Raw genomic sequence first — 20,949 nt, 5'->3', positions numbered from 1 at the left:
TGCCCATAGATCAAATATCTCAAATTCTTGTGATATGTGTCCTTAAGTCTACTATTGAATTTTAACTCTATTTTTATTTATTTTCAATAAAGTAAGTGAATGAGTGGTTGTTATTAATGGAATTGCTGAGTTCAATATATGAGCCAATTGCTTTTAGCAAATCCACCTTGCACAATTTTACTTTTTTAATTTTAATTTTTTTAAAAATATTAGATATCTGGCCAATTTGTGACTTTAAACCACAAATGGGTCCTCAGTATGGCAATTTTATAAATTTCATTTTTGAAAGGAGCTCATATTTCCAAGTTGGAAAAAAAGTGTTTTAAAATAATGAGCATCTTATGACTTAATAAAGGATCCATAACTTTTCTTTTTATACCTTATAGTAGTAGAAAAAAGGAACTGTTTCATGCCTTGAGCTACTCAGAAGCCTTTTCCATAGCAAGAAAAGGTAATATAGGAAAATTGATATTTAAATTTGACTTTTGGATCCTCAAAGTGTTGCACATGGAAGACTATTTGAAATAAGAGACTGTGCCTTTTTTCCCTTTTTCTGTCTTAGGATTTCCTTCAGCATCTAAATATTTGTCTCTGAATTTGTCTGTGATCCTTAGCCCTAGAAAATGTTTGCTTCTCAGTCATTCTGATTTTTAGTCTTCAGTTAAACTCTGCAGTCTCAAAATTTAGAGTATAGACAGAACTTCTGTTTTAGTGTGTCCATGTGTAGGAGAGCAAAATCAGTTATCACTGGTTTAAGCTTCAGGCAAACATTTCAGTGGTGCTTAAAGAAATCTTCTGTAAAAAACACTTGATAGGTTGTGATTAAGTGTGACTATTACTTGTAACATTTGTGCTGTTTTTCCTAAAGTTGAACGAAGAAGAAGATTTAATATTAACGATCGTATAAAAGAACTGGGCACCTTGATACCCAAGTCAAATGACCCGTAAGTACAACATGCCCAGGGAGACTGTGGGAGGGAGGAGGTAAAAAAATCCTGGGGGGGAACAAGAACTTACAAAAAACCCCAAAATGCCTGTGTTTTCTACTTGCTCTAACACTCTGTGACAGCAGAAATGCTTGAAAGGTTCCATTATATTTTTTGAAGTTTTTTGTGAGACGTTCATTTTTCCCCTTTTGGAACCTGCTTGTGTTTATATTAATTAGATGATTTTTGTCTCAAAGCTGGGCTTGGTGCTGCGAGTGACTGACTGCCTTACCAGAGTTGTGAGGATGGGAAACCTTATGCTGGTCTTGCTGCTTAGATGGCTGCATGTCTTGCTAAATAATTCTTTTAATTAATTCGATGTTACAGCTTGACAAGCTAGAACTGGTACCTGTTTCAGTGAAAATGGAGGGCAGTTTATCTGGGAAGCCATCACAGTCCCCTTCCCTCCAAGGGGAAAAAAAGGAAAATAAGGAGCATAACTCTCAGTGCTTGTTCACTGATAATTTGTCAGTGTTTGCTGTAATTTCCCAAATGTTGTTTGTGATAATTCTACAATGATTTTGCTGCTTTTAGCTTGTATTTACACTTTCTCATTGCTGATTCAGTAGCAAGGAACCTTCCTTGCTCTGGAGTTTGAAAGTCCACTTAAATCTGAATCAATGCCCTGTGATGATTTTGAGGAGATTTCCCAGTATTTTGAGGCACTTGCTTGTGGAGCAACTTCACAGCTACTCTGCAGAGAGGCTCTGCAGCCTCCTCCAAGGCCAGCAAGACAATATGTCTCAGTACCAACCTCCAGGACAGGTGGATCTTTGCGCTGACAGGCTGCAGGAAGATGTTTTTTGCCCGTTTAGAGAAAGTAAGATGATGTGAGGAGATGGTGATGCAGCAGCCTCTTGCTCTCTCTCTCTCTCTCTCTCTGAAGCAAACGTGCTTCCCAAGGGCTGTGCTCCAGCCCCCTCTAGTGCACTGCAAACGCCTTCTGTATCCACAAACCTGCAATAAATAGCAGCTGGGTGTTATGTCTGGATAAGGTGCAGTCACAGGTACAGGTGTGAAGGGACCAGCTGTGAAACAGAGCCTCACCTTGTCCTTTTGTGTCGTTCCAAAGTGACATGCGCTGGAACAAGGGAACGATCCTGAAGGCGTCGGTGGATTACATCCGCAAGCTGCAGAGGGAACAGCAGCGCACCAAGGAGCTGGAGAACAGGCAGAAGAAGCTGGAACATGCCAACAGGCACCTGCTGCTCAGAATACAGGTTTGCTGAGAAATGAGCTGCAAATGCTCTTGGTGTTGCAGCGTGTGATTGCAAATAGCGGTGGCTTGTGGGGTGCGGGTTAGAAGGAACCACGTTTAAATTAACAGCGGGCAGTGCTGAGATATCTGCAGAGATTTTTCCACAAAAAGCCAAAGATATCCTATTTAAAAAAGAAAAAATAGAATCCTAACACTCTAGTAGAAGCACTTATGAGTGGTCTGTTTTTGTTCTGTCATGGCCAGCGCTAGTTCCAGACCATATCATCAAAAATATTTACATGGTAATACATTCTTCTGTTTGCCAGGCCTAAGACATCAGGACTTCATGTATCATGTAGTTGTTGATAATCACGAAATTAAGTTCAGGTCTTTGGGAGTCTTCCCTGCTGCTTGCAGTCTGTAGGACTGTACAACAGTTCTCCTCAGCACTGAAAAGCAGTAGGTGGCATGAATATGTTTTCTCTGTGGGTTGTTGCCTTGTTAGATTCACCCAGGTTCCCAGTGTTCTGAGCTGCACAGAAATGTAAGGGTGAAAACTCCATTTCTCTAACTAATTCCTTTGTCTTCACCTCAAGCTGGATAGGAAACCTTAACCTTGATGCCAACACAGGGTTTTTTTCTGGTTAGCCACCCCTTTCCATAGAAGGGTAATTAAAGAAGTGTACCAGAGCTGGGTGTAAGAACACCTAACATGGAGATGGTGATATCCCAGATATCCTCGTGCTGCTGCTCCCCTGCAGCACGAACAGCTGAGCTCTGCATGCAGCTGTGACCTGCCAGGAGACCCCTCAACAGCCCAGCTAATCCACCAGGGAGATAATGAAGCTGCAAATACCTGAGAGTCAAGTGTGGAAGTAAACAGCTTTAAAATAGAACAGGCCGAGTTGAGCCTCAGCGCAGTGTTGTACTTGGTTGAGCAATCTGTTGCTAGAATGAAATGATAAAAACACACAAGCCTTCTGCAGAGCAGCATCGAGCTGTGGTGTTTCAAAGCTAAGTGAGATCACTTCTTAAACATCTTTCATCTTGCTTTGTATTACCCATCTGCTCTGGCTCCTTCAATCAAAATACCAGACCCTTGAATAATGGGCAATACATAGGGCAGCAAATAACCTCAAGTGTGTATTTTCCCCTTTTGTGTTGATTCTGATTAAGCATGGAATAAGGAACTCCTGATTCTGGCACGTTTGCTGATGGAAGAAGTGCTTGCTCATTCCACCTTCTCTTCTGATCTTGCAGTGTGCCATTACAAGCTTGTTTTAGCCTGGAAATGATGGAAAAGGGTAATAATCAGCCTCAGTGACAGGAATATCTAGAAACAGCACAATCACATCTGAGATTGTGATTGCCTAATAGAATGCAGAAGTAAAAGCAAAACATCTCTTTTACTGATGCGTCTGTGAGAGAGCATTTCTGTATGATTAAATGTGAAGGTGGGATTTAAACTTTCCGTGGAAATTTGAAGAATCCTGGCTCTGTGTGAAGTCTGAAACCTTTCTGTGACTTCCTTGTGATTTTTCTACACAGGAATAGTGGTGTTGCTCAGTTTTGATTGACCTCTTCCAGCTCTGCTAGACTTGTAGAGTGAGAAATGTCCCCCAGAGTCTCACCAGGGATTGATAAGGATCTCATGCTGTGCCTTCACATATTACTTTTTAAAAATTACTAAAAACACATGCTTCTGCTAGTTCTTTTTTTTTTTTCTATTTTTAAATGTTTTCCTCACCCTACCTGATGCCAAACCTGTCTATCCTGGCACTGGTTTGAGAAGAAGCCTGAGGGGAACATGTCTGTGCTGCAGGGTGCTGGGTTTTGGCTCTGGTGTAGGTGCTGAGGAGGAGTGTGAAGGGCCTGTGTGGGATGGTGTTCACCCACCTCTTCAAGACTCTGCTGTTCAGGTGAAAATCTGCAGGGCTGGAGTAGGTACAAGCACTTGTCACTAGGGGAAAGGGAGGAAACGTGTACAGGAGAAGGAAACTGGAAGCTGCAAGATGAGCATAGGATGACAGATTTTATTTCCAGATTTTCCTTGAATTTGCCCCTTATTCTCCTTCACAGGAACTTGAGATGCAAGCCCGGGCACACGGACTGTCCCTTGTCCCATCTACAGGCCTTTGCTCCCCTGACATGGTCAACAGGGTCATCAAACAGGAGCCTGTGCTGGACAACTGCACCCAAGACATGATGCCACACCACACAGACCTGTCGTGCACCACCACCCTGGACCTCACTGACGGCACCATCACCTTCAGCGACAACCTGGGAAACGTGACTGAACCAGCTGGCACGTACGGAGTTCCTGCCAAAATGGGATCCAAACTGGAAGACATCCTGATGGACGATACCCTGTCCCCCGTGGGGGTGACTGACCCACTGCTCTCCTCCGTGTCTCCTGGGGCATCAAAGACGAGTAGCAGGCGGAGCAGCGTGAGCATGGAGGACACTGACCATGCTTGTTAGCACCTGTTGGCACGCCTTTCATAAACTGCTTTGGTTCTTTGATCAGTAGATGAAATAATTTACCTTTTGTAGAATTTTTTTGATTTTTTTTTTTTTCCCCCTCTTGTGCTTCATCTGTGTGTGTGCGTGTGTGTATATATTATATATATAGAATTTTTTTTAGAATTTTTGTGAAGAAACTTGTATATTCTATTTTAAAACTACCAATGCCTCCTAAATATTGTACAGCATATGTACAGAATCTGTGAACTGGATTCGCCAAGAACTTTGAACTGGTCAAATCTACTCAAAGCAATAGAATTACAGATGAAGAGTCTGTTTCTACTGGGGCGGGGGGGAGGGGGCAATTGTAGGATTGTAAATGCAACCTATTTACTTGGAAAAAAAAATGTAAAGTTTAAGAATGTAAAGAAACAACAACAACAAAAGTCCAATTTGTAATTGTATTAATTGAATAGTGCTGCCTTAAAGATACAGTGTCCCTCAAATGTTGGTCTTACATGACAAGTGTTTAGGGAAAATACCCACCTGACTTCACTCAGAAAACAAACTAAACCCAAGTGTTAAGACATCCTGATTGTGTTGATTGTGATATAAAATGCTGTTGCTGAAACTGCAGGGAGATGTGAGTGTCTCAGAGTGTTGTTTAATTTTACTCTGAGCTGATTTGGGTTTTCCTTTTGATCATGGTTCAAGTTTTTCCTCTTAAATTTTTATTTTGTTCTGTGACACACACGGGTGGCTTTGCCAGTGGCGAGCCAAGCAGGAGCACTGTAAGTTGGGATACACTCTTTGGACAAAAAAAAAATTATGCATATTATCAGCTGGGCACATTGTGTTGTACATATCTAATTGGCTTTTTTTTTTTTTAATTGCATTGTACAGTTTCTTTTGATTTGCATGGATTCCTTAGTTATCCTCAACTTTTTGTTTTAAATTTATTTGTATTTCATTTGTAAGATTTTTGCCTCTTAATATTGCAGCAATTTTTTGACATTTTTAAAACTCATTGGAAGTTTCCTGCGTTCTTTGTAAACACTTGAAAGGAAGCTTTTATGCAGGGTTCTGTGTTTTAAGAGAGATTTTGAGAATATTTTGTATATTACAGTCTCACTTTGAAAATGTTTTTAAACGCATTTAAGGTAGAGTAAAAATTTAGATTAGGTAATAAAACAACTCTGTAGAGAAACTGAATTTACATATTTATTTTTAGTGATACAGAAAAAGAAGTAGTAATATGCTTGGAAACATAACTATGTAGTTAATATACCCGTTAGAGCAATTCGTGTTCTATTTCAGCACTGGGGCTGATATAAGAGAAAAAAAAAAAACAACAAAAAAAAAAAAAGAGTAAATTACTGTATCTGCAAATAACTGTTACTTGATAACAATGTTATTAATTTTTAACATGCAACCATGTTGTAAAAGTAGTTTGGTGCATTATCTACTCAAGTGTAGTCCTATGCAATAACGGTAGTTTTCCTTGTATTATATCCAGCCTAGGTGTTCCACGGAGGTGACAGGTGGTGTTCCGAGCTAGATGGAGGGAATGGAATTCTCCACGGCAGCCTACAGCTGACTGGCAGGCGTAGCTCGTTCAGAATGAAGTGCCTTAAACTCTAGTTGTAGTCTTCCTCGACTAGCACTGACTGAAGTGTGGCGTAGACAGAGCTTTAGGGTGGTGGTGTACAGGGCATTGAGGTGTAGCATGGTGCCTACGGATAGAAAACCAGAGCTTCCCTTTCTCCTTTGTGCTACACTGGAAATTACATAGGATGAGTGCAACAGTGAGTAACTTGAGTGCCAGTTTGGCCGGCTTTCCAAGCAGACCTTGGGCTCAGCAGGTGGTGTTCAGAAACCAAATGTGAACTGGGTAGGATGGGGTGGCTGGGGATGGTGATGGGAGTTCCCGCAGCGCAGCTCGCTGAGCCCTCTCCCAGACATTTCCCCAGGAGGGCTCCCTGCCTGGCACTGCTGCTGTGGCTTGTGGGGCAAGGGCTCCTGGTGTCCCCTGCCTGGCACCACTGCCCCTGGTGTGGGTGGTGAGGGCTCCTGGTGTCCCCTGCCTGGCACCCGTGCTCAGGCTGTGCGGGGCTGTGGAACTCGGGGTCTGTGTTCCTGTCACTCCTCCCATGGCTGTGTCCAGCCCTCCCTCCCTGCTTGAGCCGCCAGCGATGTGTTAGCGTTGATGCAACCACGGGGTTGTGGCTTTTTTTCTTTCTTTTATAGTTTTTGAAGGAGGAGCTGGAGTTGGGTTGTAACGATGCCTCTCCCCCCTCACCCCAGACAGCTTTTGGGAATAGGTCTTTCCTAGGGCAGAGAAGCTCTGGCCCAGGCAGGACCCAGGAGGCTGCAGGATGTGCTGTGGTCACCATGGTCTTGGGGCAGGAAATGCCCCCAGTCCCTGCAAGGCAGCTGTGCCACAGCTCTGAGTCAAGTGTGGGGGTACAGGCTTCTGGTGCTGCTGTTTGGCTGGGGTGACAGGTAGGAAAATATGTAAAAAATGGTTGTAGCTGTAACACAGGGCTGTGTTGCCCTTCCCCAGAAAATGGGGCAGCTCTGCAGCGTTGGTACAACAAATCAGGGTGTGCATGCTGGAGTGTAGTAGCTGAGAATCCCTGAAGGTATTGAATGAGGCTTTTGGTTTGGTGCCTGCCCTGGGCATTCAGAAACTCAAGTCTAGACTGTGGTATATGAATATTTTTCAAGCTTATGTGAAACCACTGGTACTCAACTGGCAGCCGTGACTTCTGATTTTTGACTGTGTGGAGGTGAGTTAGGATTCAAGGCCAACCATTCCATCAAGAGCTGGATTCCTTGGCAGAAGTCTCTGTGGCTGCAGGAGCTGTGTTGTGTGCTCCTTTACCTTGTGTTTTCTGGGGTAACACATAATTTGGCCCTGCCCTGCTCACTCTTCCCCCCATGTTTCCTTAGGTTACAGCCCTTCTCTGAGCCTGCCCACCCTTGGAATGGTGACACTGCAGTGGGGACACCTCTAGGAGACACAGACCCCCCCAGTGGGTGCTAATGGGAGGTGCCTTTGCCCGCTTGTAGCATGGTGGAGGGTGTGGCTGTGACATTTTGCAAGGGTTGGTGGCAGAGGACAGAGGCAGCAGCCACAGGCACGGTTTGGCATGGCCTAGGTGGAGTGAGATGGACACAAGCTGCCCGGTCTGGGGACGGTGACGTGTGTGACGCTGGGCAGCGGTGGCTTCCCTGAGCAGGTGGGTGGGGAACAGACCAATTCTCACTTTGCCAAAGCCATGCAACAGGCAGGCATGTGCAGAGTACCACGAAGTTCTTCCTTACTGCTTTTTGGCCTATAAAGCAATATTTAACTCTTACAACCTGTAAAAGCAAAAAGAAGGTACATAAGGAAAGCACAAAGCACAAAATAATGCACTTACATTTATGTTGTTTGACATAAAATGCACTGGGGGGGAAGCTGATGTTGATAATAGTATAAATACCTATATTTCTTGAAAAAGTGACATTAATTACTGCCTCTTGCTATGATGCTTGGTACTGTAATGTTGATATTCATCTGCTGTTGACTGCAGCAATAATTTGTGTATGGTCCATAGCACTGTAAATTATGGATCAATATTAATGTATCCAATGAAATAATTTGAACTGTTGTTCTTGATAGATGGATTAAAGCATTTGGTTTTTCACATACATCTGTGTAAGTCACTCGTTTTCCATGTGAGTGGGTCGTGTTTTCCTGTGCATTTGAAGTCCCTGCAATGCTTCTGTGTCTGTGACTTGGCCCTGGATGTGTCCATGTCCCTGACCTGGTGTTGGTTGGCATCCTTGGTTCCACCAGAGCTGTCCAGTTGTGTTTGTGGCAATCACACAGGAGAATGAAGCTACAGACCAGACCCCACCAGGGCTTTGCAGGTGCATGCCAAAGTGGAAAAACCCAGGGCTTATGGTCCAGAGTAAGGAATAAAACGGGTGGGTTTTATTTAACACAGCCTTCTCCCATGGGCTCTTGTCATTTGCCTCCTTCCCTCTCTGCCCCTTGGAGCTCATCAGGTGCCCTGTGAGGTCTCGGGGTACCTGCCCCCCTTTGCCCTGCTGTCATTCCTGCACAGTCACCTGTCCCCAGCAGTCCTACACAGGAGCACCTCATCCCCTTCTCCAGCTGACCTGTGCATGGTGGGATTCCCATCCCCTCTCTGCTCACTCCTCCCAAACCCCCTCTCAGCCAACATGCAAACACCTGCTCCTGGTTTCTGCTGGTGAGGAAACAGCTGCAGTCTTGTTGTGTCTTCTTCCCATCTTCATTATTTCTCTGTTTCTCTGTTGCTCTCATCCCTTCTGGTCCTGTTCAACAGCCTTTTGCTTCCTGTGCTCACAGCATTCAGTTCCTGCTCTCTGTGGACCTTGCTGCAGCAGCATTGTGGGTTATTGAGTGTTGTCTCAGGGGGCTTGAGCCCTGAGTGTAAACAGGAGTATTGAATTTGACCAGTGTCTTGAAAGTCTGATACCTATTAGAGTAGAAAATACCTAATTCAATTGGATTAAAAATTACTAGCTCAATTTAAAAGCCAACCCAACAAAAAAAAAGCCTGTATCTACTAGAACTGTAGCTGAAAGCTCCACTCCTTCGTAGAAGATACTTGAATAAAAGCTTGTGAGTGTTTCCAGCAGGTTTTGAAATGTAATTTCATAGTATTAGAATGTAGTGGTACTGCATTAGAAAATCTATTTATTAGCAGCCTAGGATATAATTGCTATTTTAAGTTTGAGTTCTTAGATGTTTTTTGACTTTGCTTTTGGTGGTCAGGTTTTTGTTTTTTTTTTTTTGTGGTCAGCTTGGAGTGAATTTCTTGCTGTGGGTGGCAGCACCTCAAGGTTTTGGCTGGGTTGGAGAACCCAGGAGGAGCAGGAAGAACACCCATCATGAGGATATTGGCTGTAGGCACTAGATCTATGTCAGTAAAGGGTTGGTGGCAGCTCTGCTTAGAAGCCCTTTCAGTTGTGTTGGACAAGCCTGAAAAATTCAGTGCAGGGTAAGAAAGTGGATTTACAAAGTAAGTGCAGGTGTGCCTGGTGTGATCTGTTTCTCTGGGAATCCTGTGTCTGGGCTGGGGGATGCTGCAGGGCTCTGCTGTGTGCTGTGGTGGCACTGCAGGACATTGGCACCGTGTCACCTCATTGTGCTTTCCTTCCCAGGAGACCTGGGAGCTCAGCAGCTCCTGATGCCAGGAGGGAAGTGGTGATGGCTCTGCCTCGGTGGTTTCAGCTGTGCTGCTTCTTCTGCTCTCACACCTCACATCTGGGGGTGGTCCCAGCACTGAAAGTTGTCCTACACTGTTGCTCCAGCTCCTTTGAAATACACTTGTTTAAAATTGCGGGGGAATGGCTTGGAAAAGTGTTCCTGAGTTATTGAAATCAATGAGAGTTGACAGGATGCTGGCTCACAAGTCAGATGTGTGTGCACTGAGCAACATCATTGCCTTTGCCTGTGACCTGAGCTTCACCCTTGAAACTGCTCCTTTTCCAGCTCAGTTTCTGGGCGTGATGCTCTTAACAGGAGCTGTGCTCTGGCATCACAGAGGCAAGTGATGGTTCCTGTGACAAACTCCTTTGTGTGAGTGCTGTGCAAGGAAAGGAGAAGGCTGCTAAGGTCAGCAGGAAGGGCCAGGGCATAAAAATATTTCTATGCAGTATTTATGTACAAAGTACGTAAATATCGATTGTTCTTTAATATATATACACATATATATGTAAATGTCACCATGGGGTTGATGTCCATATTGAGGATGCTGCCTCAAAGCAGGGTTTGGTGGATGGGACACACGGCTCTAGGGACTCTGGCCCTGCTCAAACACTTTGCCTGCTCTCTTGCTGTTCAGCAGCGCCTCTCCAGAGCTCCCTGCTCCCTCTGGCTTTCCTCCTGTGTGCCTGTGACAGCAGCAGGAGTTAAGACTTGCATTAAAAGGGTGGGGAACAGCACACTCTTGTGGGGCTGTGTCCTTCCCAGCACAGACCCACCGGGCGTGGATTCCTGTGCTCCACCGTGGCGAACCCACCCTGCTGCAAGGCGAGCTGTGATTTACTGATGTCGTTTGCAGATTGTTTTCTCTGAGTGCAGGGTGTAATTCACACCAGAGGTATCAGCTGCAGGCGGGCAGGCACAGAGCAGGGGAGCAGGTGTTGTATGAGGAACGGGGCATTGCTCTTGTGTTCAGCAGTTTCTTTAGCCACTTCAAATACATTTAGTCAAAATCTTCTAATGCCTTCAAGACCTTTGGTCTGATCCTCATTTTACACTGAGTACACTGAATGCTACTGTTCACTGGGCATGAGTGATTGCTGCTTAGATACTCCTTTATGCATTCCAGTACTACAGAGTCATAGACTGGTTTGGGTTGGGACTTTATTAATATTCCTCTTCTTTTTTTCATGCTGAAAAGCAGTTTATAGAGCAGGTTGTTGCAAAAGAAATTACTTCAGCACTTGTAAATAATAAAATAACTTCTTATTCTCTGCACATTAAAGTAATTTTGTTCAAACAAATCCATGAAAACTTGCACTGCAAGGACCCAGCTGGGACTTTCTGCTTTTCTCTTTGGAGTAATGCATCATAAGAGAATAAGCAGAGATCTTAGGTCCAATATAATAGTTCTGTTTGAAAAAGCAGGAACTAAATCAAAGCTGAATAAATGGAAAAGAATTAAATTCATGCTAGACATTAAAAAAAATGCACCTCAAACAATGAGGGGTATTTTAAAAAGTCACTGTTTTATTAATAATACTTTCCACCCCTTTCCCTTGATCTTTTGATGACAAGCCTGGCAAAGGCACTTTTTATCAGACACTGAAGCAATTTTGCTGCTGTCATGTGCCTTTCTTGATACACACATATTAGTCACGCAGCCGTTTTATGTTCTTTAGCATATTTTAATATATAATTAAAAATGTGCCTGTCTGCTACCAAGCAACCAAGCACGTCAGGGGCTGATTGTGTTCTGTCACCCACAGCAGAAGGGAGGGTAAAAAATAATAATAATCATGTGTTCACTTTTCAGTCCTAATTGTGCTTCAACTCCTTGGATATGTTGCCACAGACACAACCACTGGCTTCTGAAGGCAAAGCCAACATGGGGGAATGGCTGCAGGTGACCCACAGCCAGGTCACTGTCACCATTAGCACATTGGTCCTGGATGCTGGGCTTTTAACGTGCCTGTGTGTTTTTGTGACTCTTTAGTTCAGTTCACCTCGACCCTGCTAAGCTGCACCTTGGCTTTCCCTGGAAATGGAGTTCCAAATGCCTTTGGGCTCCTGAGAGTCTCTCCCTGGACATTTAAAATAAGCAACTCAAGTTGATGTTTGTAGTGTACCTCCTGCACAGAGGTAGATGGGAGTAGGACACTGTGCTGCAGGACACTGACTTGGGCAGGTGATAATCCTGTGCTTCATTCATTTTTAGGTTATCTGGTGTGAAAAAGGGCCCACACAGCTGCTGGAGAGGAGGAGGACCATTTGTGAATGTGCCCAGGTGATCACTGTAAGCACAACATTAAATGGCTCTCAGCACCTTTGTCTCTCAGTCTGCTGTCCCTGAGGCTCTCTCATGCTCCCAAAAAGTTGGGGTCACAGAATATTTCAGGTTGGAAGAGACCACAGTGGGTCATCTGGTTGAACCTCCCTGCTTGATCAGGGTCATCCCGGAGCACAGGATTGTGTCCACACAGTTCTGGAATACCCCCAGTGAGGGAGACTCCACACCCTCTCTGGACAATCTGTTCCAGTGCACAGTCACTGCACAGCAAAGAAGTTCTTCCTCAAGTTCAGGTGGAACATTCTGTGCATCAGTTTCTGCCTGTGTCCTCTTCTCCTGTTGCTGGGCACTGTTGAGCAGAGCCTGGTCCATCCTCTGGCTCCTTCCTTCACTCATGGGGCCTCACCTGCTCTCCTGTTGCACTGTCCCTGTCTGTTCTAGCAAAGCTGGTGGTGCTGGTGGATCCCTGAGAGAAGCTCTCCCCACACGGTGGCTGCTGTCAGGAACCCGCTGAATGAGCCTGTGTTTGATGCTCTGGAGACAGGAGACAAGTTCACTGATACCCTCAGCCCCAGCTTATTTAACTCTGGGAATTATGGGTTTATTTTTAAGAAGTTGTGGCTCTGAGGCTCCTCCAAGCTGGTACCATCTGTGTGAAACCCTGTCCTGAAACTGGAGAGATGCACTGCTCTGGAGAAGGCTGAGCAGGGCATTCTGTGTAGTTTTAAGCACCTCTTCTCCAGGCTCAAAGGGCAAAGGGATTTATTATGTCAGCTCTATGCCACGTTTCTCCAGTCTGTGTCTCTCAAGCACATGCAAAGGTACTCAGGCATCCTCTGTGGGCAGTAATGCAATCATTAGTTCAAAAATTTTTCAATTTTAGTAGCTTTTATTACTCCAGCAAAACAGAAGCCAGCACATTAGCACAAACTGGTGTGGGACAAAAACACCAGGGGAAAAAAACAAATAATGTTGTAAATAATTCAAAGGCTGTTTGTTGATTGCAATTCCTTTGATTGGACCTCCAGGGAGAAGGATGGCATTACTTTTACATTTTTCACCACCAGCATCCATTATATAATCTGAGTCTGCCAGGATCCTGAGACATGACACTGCAACTTCTTGAAGATGATGAACTTGCTTGGAGTCCTCTAATTTCTCTTGGTTTTCCCCAGCTGGCCTTATCTTACCAGAAGAGGCTGAGATGGGAAAGGAGCCAGGGTCTGACAGGTACAGGGAGCCCTGTGGCAGATGTGGAGACACCAGGGGTTTCTGCAATATTGCCAGGAGCCCAACTTTGTCCTTAGGCAGCAGTGCTGCAAACTGTGCCCTGTTTGTCACGCTGGTGGCTGCAGGGGTTACAAATTGAAACCACCACAAACATTTGGGCAGCAAGAGGAGACCTGCCAGCATGTCCTCAGTATCTGAGAGTCCCAAGACAAAGGGCTGCCATACTGCCAGGAGACAGCCCCCACGTGCTCCACAGCAGCAATATTTACTGATCTGTGACTTGTGATGGTGCCTCTAATCAGAGTGTGTCATTCCCTTAGACTGGGTGCAAAGGCTGGCAGATGAGCTTCTTTGTTTTGCTCTTTTGAATGAGAGAAAACAAGAAGAGCACCGAGAAGAAAAGAATGACCAGCAAAGGTGATAACCTACGTGAAATATTTTATGTAGCATAGAAATTTTGCGTGGTGCCATACCATGTTCTATGAGCCAGCTACACCTGCTTGTGTCAGGGGTCCAAGCACAAGCAATGGTGGGATACCAGTGGCAAGGGCCATGGCAGTTACCAGCTTGGATTAACTAAATAAATGAATAATCCTGCTCACTCTCCCTGAAAGAGAGCATTTTGCTATGAACTACACTACTGGCACTCGGTGGTTTCACTTGTGAGCGATCACTTCTTCAGCAATAACAGATTCCCATTCAAACAAAGCAATTGAAAAAGGCAAATCACGTCAGATGCCAATATTCTGCTTGTTCCACGCAGTTCTGGAGTGTATGCAGTGTCACAGGTGCTTCTGGATTCATCTTGTTCAAAATTCAGTTCTGCCCACTACCTTACAGTGGCAAACAGCTCAGGCCTGGGGCAGGACCATCACCTTGGGCTTGCAGCTCTTCCTCCAGCCCCATCTTGCAGTCCTTGACCCACAGCTCGTATGCTCTTTCCAGGGTCTCTTCACTGGTGTCATTGAATATGTCTGGAAAATAAGAGCTGTAGTTAGTGGGACATCCAGAGGAGCTTTTCCTGCCTGCACACACGAACTGACTGTGGCAGAGTCACTCCAGTTTGTGAGAGCCTTTTGTCTTGTGTGTAGAGACTGAGCTTCATGGAAATGGTGTGAAAAGGAAAGAGATGCCAGAGATCACAATCTGGTTCCATGCATTCCTTCTGTGTTAGGGGATGGCTGGCTTTTATTTTAAAATCTTTTGAGTATTTCATCCCTGCTACTGATCAGATATTTAGTTTGAAATTATTAGTTCTAGGCACAGTAAAAAATTAAATTCCCTTTGCCAAGGACATTTAACAAATCTTTTCAAGTATAACAGAGGAATTATTTTTCTCTTTTCCTCTTGCTGGTTTGTCTGCATTTCCCTTTGCAAAACGAACTGGTTAATCATAATGCAATTAATTAGAGCTCAGCCCTTAACGGAGTTCTGGGGCTTGTACACAGGAGGGATCCTCTCTCTCGATGGGTTTATCAAGATGTGAAAAAGAGCACAAGAAATGCACAACTGCAAACCAGAGAGCACATTTCCCAGGCTGTCACTGCCCGCCAGGTGCCCCCTCGGGGGGCTCCCGGGGGTCGCTCGGGCCATTACCTGCCACGCCAAGGCCGGTGGGCAGGGGCATCCGTGGCTGTCCCCCGCTGTGCTTGAGGCGCTCCCGCAGGGCTCTCTGGATGAGGGCCCAGCTGCAGCCGCTGTGCCAGACGGGCAGCTCCAGGCCCCGCATGCACTGCAGGATCTGCTCCTTCTCCTCGGCGCCCAGGAGCCCGCGCGCGTGGGCCACGTACGTCATGAATGCCATGTCGACGTTCACAGCTTCCCCGTGCATCAGCGACGGCAAAACCCTCTGCGGCACAGCGAAGGTGGGTGGCAGAGAAAGGTTCGGGGTGGCAAATAGGAAACAAGTGGGGTTTATTTCTAAAAGTGTCCCTGCAATTCGACATTTGACTCACTGTGGTTGCTGGATGTTGGCATCTTGTGATTTATGGGTTGCTAGGATGATCCATTTTGCACATGATTAATTGCAGCTAAAATCTCCCAAAGGGGTCTAGGAGCTAATTCTCCTCCCATCTAAATCAGTGATAGAGCGCCATGAGATGGAGGGATGGGCTCTGGATATTGGATAAGATGTAGGTGTCCCCTCTCATCCCTCAATGGCAATTTCTCCCCAGCAATACGAGCTATGGCCTCCTTGCCTTCGTGCTGTTACAGTTCATGTTGGTGACTTCCAGTGGCTTCACTGGAATCTGGTTTTCTTTGAGCTTCAGTAAGTGCCCAGTAAGAAGCAACAACTGGATCTAGATCTGAATTGGAACTGGGTGGAGGTATGGGGGAAATGGGCCAGGAGAATGAGTTCCTTTGACACCAGGCTGGTGTGTTGGGTGACCTAGCATGTACAAATCTGGAGTTTCAACTCCTTTTCACAAGGTTTTCGTGAAGCCTGTTGAATTGTTTTATTTTATCTTTGAAGTGGATATTGCAATATAAGGTCTGTCACTCACCATTTCCAGCTCTGGGCTAATAAGGTGGCCAAAATCAACCAGTCTGTCCAGGTCATCCTCCCAGAGGTTGGGAGCCAGCTCTTCCAGCATGGTTTCAATGGCAATCCTGGTAGTCTGCAGTGCAGCATCCCCATGGTGAGCAAAGCTGTCGCAAGACTGGAACTTAGTGTCCAGTAGATATTTTCCATGGCTCTTGAGCAGGTCAAACAGCCCTTTGTGTTTCATGAGGGCCATCTGGGACAAAGAAGAGATAATTAAGGATAATTGTCTGATCCTTGCATGTGCTGTTGGAAACGTGAGTGTTTCAGTAGATTGGACTGCAATAACATACTATACACTCGATCCCCTGTTGCTGGGGAGCTCTGCCCATGCTGGGGGTTTGCTCCATGCCCCCGTGGCCCAGCAGGTGGTTTGTAATGACATTTGGTTGTTTGTGTGCCTGGAAGGAAACTTGGGACTGGATGGTGGCCATCCCCAGGACAGGGACTGGGTGGTGGGGACCACCACGTTGGAGTTGCTCTTGGGGCAATGGAAGGAGGGAAAACACTGCAGTATAGAGAATATGAGGGTTTAGAAGTGATGTCCTTGTTAGAAGTACATAGTTTTTCCCTCTCTGACTCAGGCATTAGCCCCACCCCTGCAGTGGGGAATGGTGACCTGAGGGTTTCACAGGGCCTGCCAGAAACCTCCAGATATCCTGGGGATTTCTCACTGTGCAAGCACTGAAAATTGCTGTTGATGAACTCATCTCTAATACACTTTAATAGCTTGAACTCCACTTTATCAAAAGTTTCCAAAGCTCTCCAGACATAAAGCCATTTACTGTGCACTTTCCAGGTAATTTTAGAAGTAGAATTTGCCTCGCAGGAGATTGATTGACCACACTTGACATACCCACTGAGGTAGGTGCAAATGATCTTGCAGATTATTAATCCCCATCATAATGAGCCTCAGATTCTCTGCCAGCAGTTCATTACAGATTGCTATGGATCAGCCTCAATGGAAAGATAAGTCTTTTCTTCCCTGGTTTTGCTGTGTCTCCTGTGAGTTTCTGCTGTTTCTGGCTGTGAGTTTTGGAGTTTCCTCCACAGGGTAAGCACTGGACACTGAGTGTAAGGGATGTTCTAACAAATTTAGCAGTTGTAAAAAAAAAATATATATAGACTCAATGAGAGTTAAAAGTCCCCATCCACCCTTGATGGCCCACCTTGATTCCTCTAAGTTGTTTATACAATGCCACGGATGCGGCTGGACATTTTACTTTCCAATATTTAAAAGGGGCAAGAAAGATGAGGACTGACTTCTTAGTAGGGCCTTTTGTGCTAGAACAGGGATAGTGGTTTAAACTGAAAATAGATAGATTCAGGCTAGTTGTGAGGAAGAATTTTTTTACAATGGGGTTAATGAAACCCTGGAATGAGTTTTCCAGGGACTGGTAGATGCCCCATTCCTGGAAATACTCAAGAACATGTTGGATGGGGCTTTGAGCAACCTGACCTAGTGAAAAGTATCCCTGCTCATCTCAGGGGGATTGGATTTGGTGACCTCCAAAGGTACCTTCCAACCCAAACCATTGTATGACTTCAGTTTGGAAAACTGCATTTGCAAAAGTTCATACCTTTAAAATTTCCCCGAGGCCATTGGAGATGTGTCGCCGAGGGATGCTCTGGATGAAGGACCTATCCAGGAAACTCGCCACGGGGGGCGTGTAGCCCCCGAGCTTGTTCTTACACTGCAGAAAGTTCACCCCGGTCTTGGCCCCCACGCTGGCATCCACGTAGGAGAGGAGGGTGGTGGGGACCCGAATGTAGGGGGTGCGTCTCCTGTAGAGCGACGCGGCGAGGCCGACGATGTCCAGGCACACGCCCCCGCCGATGGCGATGATGGGCTCCGTCCGCCGGTCCAGGCTGAAGTTCTGGACCTCGTGCAAGATGTTCAACACCAAGTCCATGGATTTTGTTTCCTCAGTGGTCGGCAGGGCGAGGATTTTGTGCTGGACGTTGTTCTCTTCGAAGTATTCTCTGACTTTGGAGCCGTAAAGTTTGTCGACGACTTCGTCTATGACGATAAAGCGCCGCAGTTTCCTCTTGCTGGCCATGGCGAGCTCTATTTGCTGGGGGTCAGTGATGTGACCCCAGAGCAGAGTGGTGTTAGAGGGTTCCAGAATGTTGTACGTTTCCACCACTTTGTAGCAAAAGTAGATGGGAGCTTCAATTATCCAGGAAATCCCACCTTCGGAGATGCACTCCCCTCTGGCAAGGATCAGAAAACATGGTTTGAAATCACTGTATTCCTAGTTTGACCTTTGCACGTCTGAGCTAGTTTAAGGATATTGCTGGGAGATAAAGAATGTGGAGTCTCCTGCCCATGCACTGCAGAAACATGGGGCTGTGAGGATGGGTTACCTCCCTGGGCATCAGGGCTCAGCAATTTTATTAATGGAGGAGCTCTCTGAGGTCTTAGTGAAGAGTTAAATGCCTGAATTCCTACGTAGCATTAAAAAGATACAGTCCAGAAGGGCTGGGACATGTTTTTCATGCTAGAAGTTGAAAACCTAAAAAAAATGAGCCAGCCCAATCATTTCAGCTTTCAGAAAGGGAGTGGGGAAGAGAACAGGTTGCCAAAATTTTCCACGTTTATGGAAGAAGCATCCCCTGATGGTGTATCTGTGTGGTAGGAGTTAATTTATTCCTGTCTGTCTATACACAGCCACACAACTCCATTCAGACCAGTGTTTCTACAATGCTTTAGTTGAACTAACAGATCTTTACCTCGAAATAGGTGTGATAGAAACAGGAAGTGCTCATGAAGAGGGAAAGAAAATTATTTGGGGGCTGGGAAACATTTCCATGCTGGAGTTTTCAAGGGTAAAAGCCAAAATAAGTTATCTATCTAAACTAATGAAAAACACAGCCCTACAACCCCTTCCTTCTGTGGGATGAACAAACCAGGGACTAAACAAGTTGGGAATCAAATAAGAAAAAAACAAACAAACAAACAAACAAAAAAAAACCAGGCAGAAGTAAATAGCAGAATGTATTTTATATAAGACTGTTTCTTGAACTGCATTTTGGTAAAAAATGAGTTTCTGTGATATTCATTGGATAATCAGATTTCCTTACACGCCCAATTTCTTTTCACATTCCTGAACATTAACTTAGAGGTCAAAATAGATGCTTCTCTGCTTTCTTTACCAAATTGTCTCTAAGTCTTAAACTCTTAAAGTCTCTAAGCCCTTGAACTCCATAGCTGTTAAAGAAAACCAGTGATGATTTACACCTTCCAGAAAATTTCTTCTGGGCTTTTCAAATATGGTATCAGAAAAAGCGTTGTTGCGTACATTTTAATGCACCATCTTATAGCTGTACTTAACTCTGTGTGCATTCATCTCTGGTGTGTGACCCTTCTAAGAGACAGGATGGTTTGGAATATTATTTGGTAGAATCAGCTTTGGGTGCTGGAGGGTACAACCAGTACCCATTGCAACCCCTCTGCTGTACGAAAATCGTGGGGATTTTGGGGCTGAACATGCCCTTGTGGGAGCATATGTCAGCTGAGGATTTTTCTGCATGCTCTTGGGCCCTAGGTTCATCCTTCCTTCTATTGACTGAGGTCCAGCAGGCTGTTTTTGGGTCTGCCAAAGTCCTGCTCTACCTGCTGCAGCTCTGCAGCTCCTGTGCGGTCCCTGCCAGCGCTGGCGAAGGTCCCTCTGACCTGGCTGAGAAAAGGGTTAGACTTGTGGCATTAAATCTGAGTATGACAAAGGCTGGAAAACTTCTGGCATGCAGAAGAGAGCTGTATTAAAAAAGATCTGCATTATGAATGGAGCTCCATGTGCTTGTGGAAAGGAGTATGCTGTAATTAAAAGATAATTAGCTGGAGAGATGCACTATCACCAAAGAGCTGTGTGTATCCCTGGGGGAAGGTTTTGTCTTTGCTCTATCTGAAGCAGCATTAGGTGACTTCTGCAGTTTGAGGGATGTGTTAAGGGTTTTGCTCCTGCCAGTGACAGTTTATTTTTCCCACCTACTCATTTCATTTGTCTACAACCACCTCTATAAACCCATCTGTCTCCCATGCCTCAGTGTGAGATTTTGCACACACAGATTGAAGTTTCACAGAACTGGAGAAAAAGAGCCCAAGTGCAGCACGCAGATGTCCCTGCGTAAGCTTTTCAGAAGTTTAAAGAAAATTCCTGCCTACAAAAATGGAGGCTGTTGATAAAATTCCCTCTGTAACTCTGAGCTGTGTCAAGGAGCACTGCACCCGCCTGTGCTGCCATACTGGCCATGTTCCCAAGACCTGTTCACAGGGTTGTACACATAGGTCAGGTTGGATGGGGCTTGGAGCACCCTGGTCTAGTGGAAGGTGTCCCTACCCATTGCAGGGTTTGGATTAGATAACCTTCAAAGATCCCTTCCAGCCTGAACTATTCTGTAATTCTGTAAATCTGTCATCGCGGGTTGAAGCCGCCATGGCACCCAAGATGGTTTTTCCATCCCACCAAGAAGACTGCCCAGTTTGGCCGGCCAGAGCAACACAGGCTCCTTCCTATACTCACATTTTTGCCTCAGAGAGAGTGATCTCATCCTCGTCGTTGGAAAGGGCTTCTCCTTTCTTGATGCGGCACCACGTGCTCTTGACTCGCACCAGCTGGAAATCCGTCTGCCGGGGCTCCTGGGGCATGGTGGCTCCTGGGACTGCTGCAGCACACCCCTCTTCTGTCACCAGCATGCTTCCAGAAGGTGAAATCTCCCTACCCAGAGATCTCCCATCACTGGGTGCCTCTGAGGTGCTTTTTAAAGGCTGCAGGGTGACCAGGCATCAGGAGGGGAGGTCGTCTCTCCATGTGAGAGACTAATTACAAAACTGAGATTACCTAATCTGGGATGCACGTTAGGGGTGGCAGGAATGTTTGAAGACACGTGCGACTACCAGGATGGGGTTGTGTAATCAGCTGGTTTTATAATGCTTAAGATGTACAATAGGAGTGCATACATTAACTTCCAACATGATGCCCTACAGCAAATTTAAAG

General features: G+C 45.5%; 2 protein-coding genes across 11 annotated transcripts in view; one reads left to right on the top strand and one right to left on the bottom strand.

The window, feature by feature from the left end:
* The window catches only part of MITF (melanocyte inducing transcription factor), a 99,593-nt gene extending 91,250 nt beyond the window's left edge, over positions 1-8,343 (top strand). For all 10 annotated transcript variants that reach the window (XM_053989164.1, XM_053989162.1, XM_053989165.1 and 7 more), the window contains 3 exons: positions 869-944; positions 2,059-2,206; positions 4,264-8,343. In XM_053989164.1, the coding sequence (XP_053845139.1) occupies positions 869-944; positions 2,059-2,206; positions 4,264-4,665 (626 nt within the window). In that variant the 3' untranslated portion in view covers positions 4,666-8,343. The remainder of the gene's footprint in view (positions 1-868; positions 945-2,058; positions 2,207-4,263) is intronic.
* Positions 8,344-13,048: 4,705 nt separating this feature from the next.
* Positions 13,049-20,649, bottom strand: LOC128813950 (2-epi-5-epi-valiolone synthase-like). The gene is made up of 5 exons (XM_053989437.1): positions 20,475-20,649; positions 17,532-18,165; positions 15,914-16,147; positions 15,006-15,258; positions 13,049-14,383 (listed from the first exon to the last, which is right to left on the bottom strand). The coding sequence occupies exons 1-5, from the start codon at positions 20,645-20,647 to the stop codon at positions 14,244-14,246; spliced, it is 1,434 nt and encodes a 477-aa protein (XP_053845412.1). The 5' UTR covers positions 20,648-20,649; the 3' UTR covers positions 13,049-14,243.
* Positions 20,650-20,949: the final 300 nt, after the last annotated feature.

The sequence above is a fragment of the Vidua macroura genome, chromosome 13, assembly GCF_024509145.1.
Source record: "Vidua macroura isolate BioBank_ID:100142 chromosome 13, ASM2450914v1, whole genome shotgun sequence".
NCBI lineage: Eukaryota > Metazoa > Chordata > Aves > Passeriformes > Viduidae > Vidua > Vidua macroura.
The sequence above is the reverse complement of the archived record's forward strand: the minus strand, read 5'-3'. Positions and strand labels throughout refer to the sequence as shown.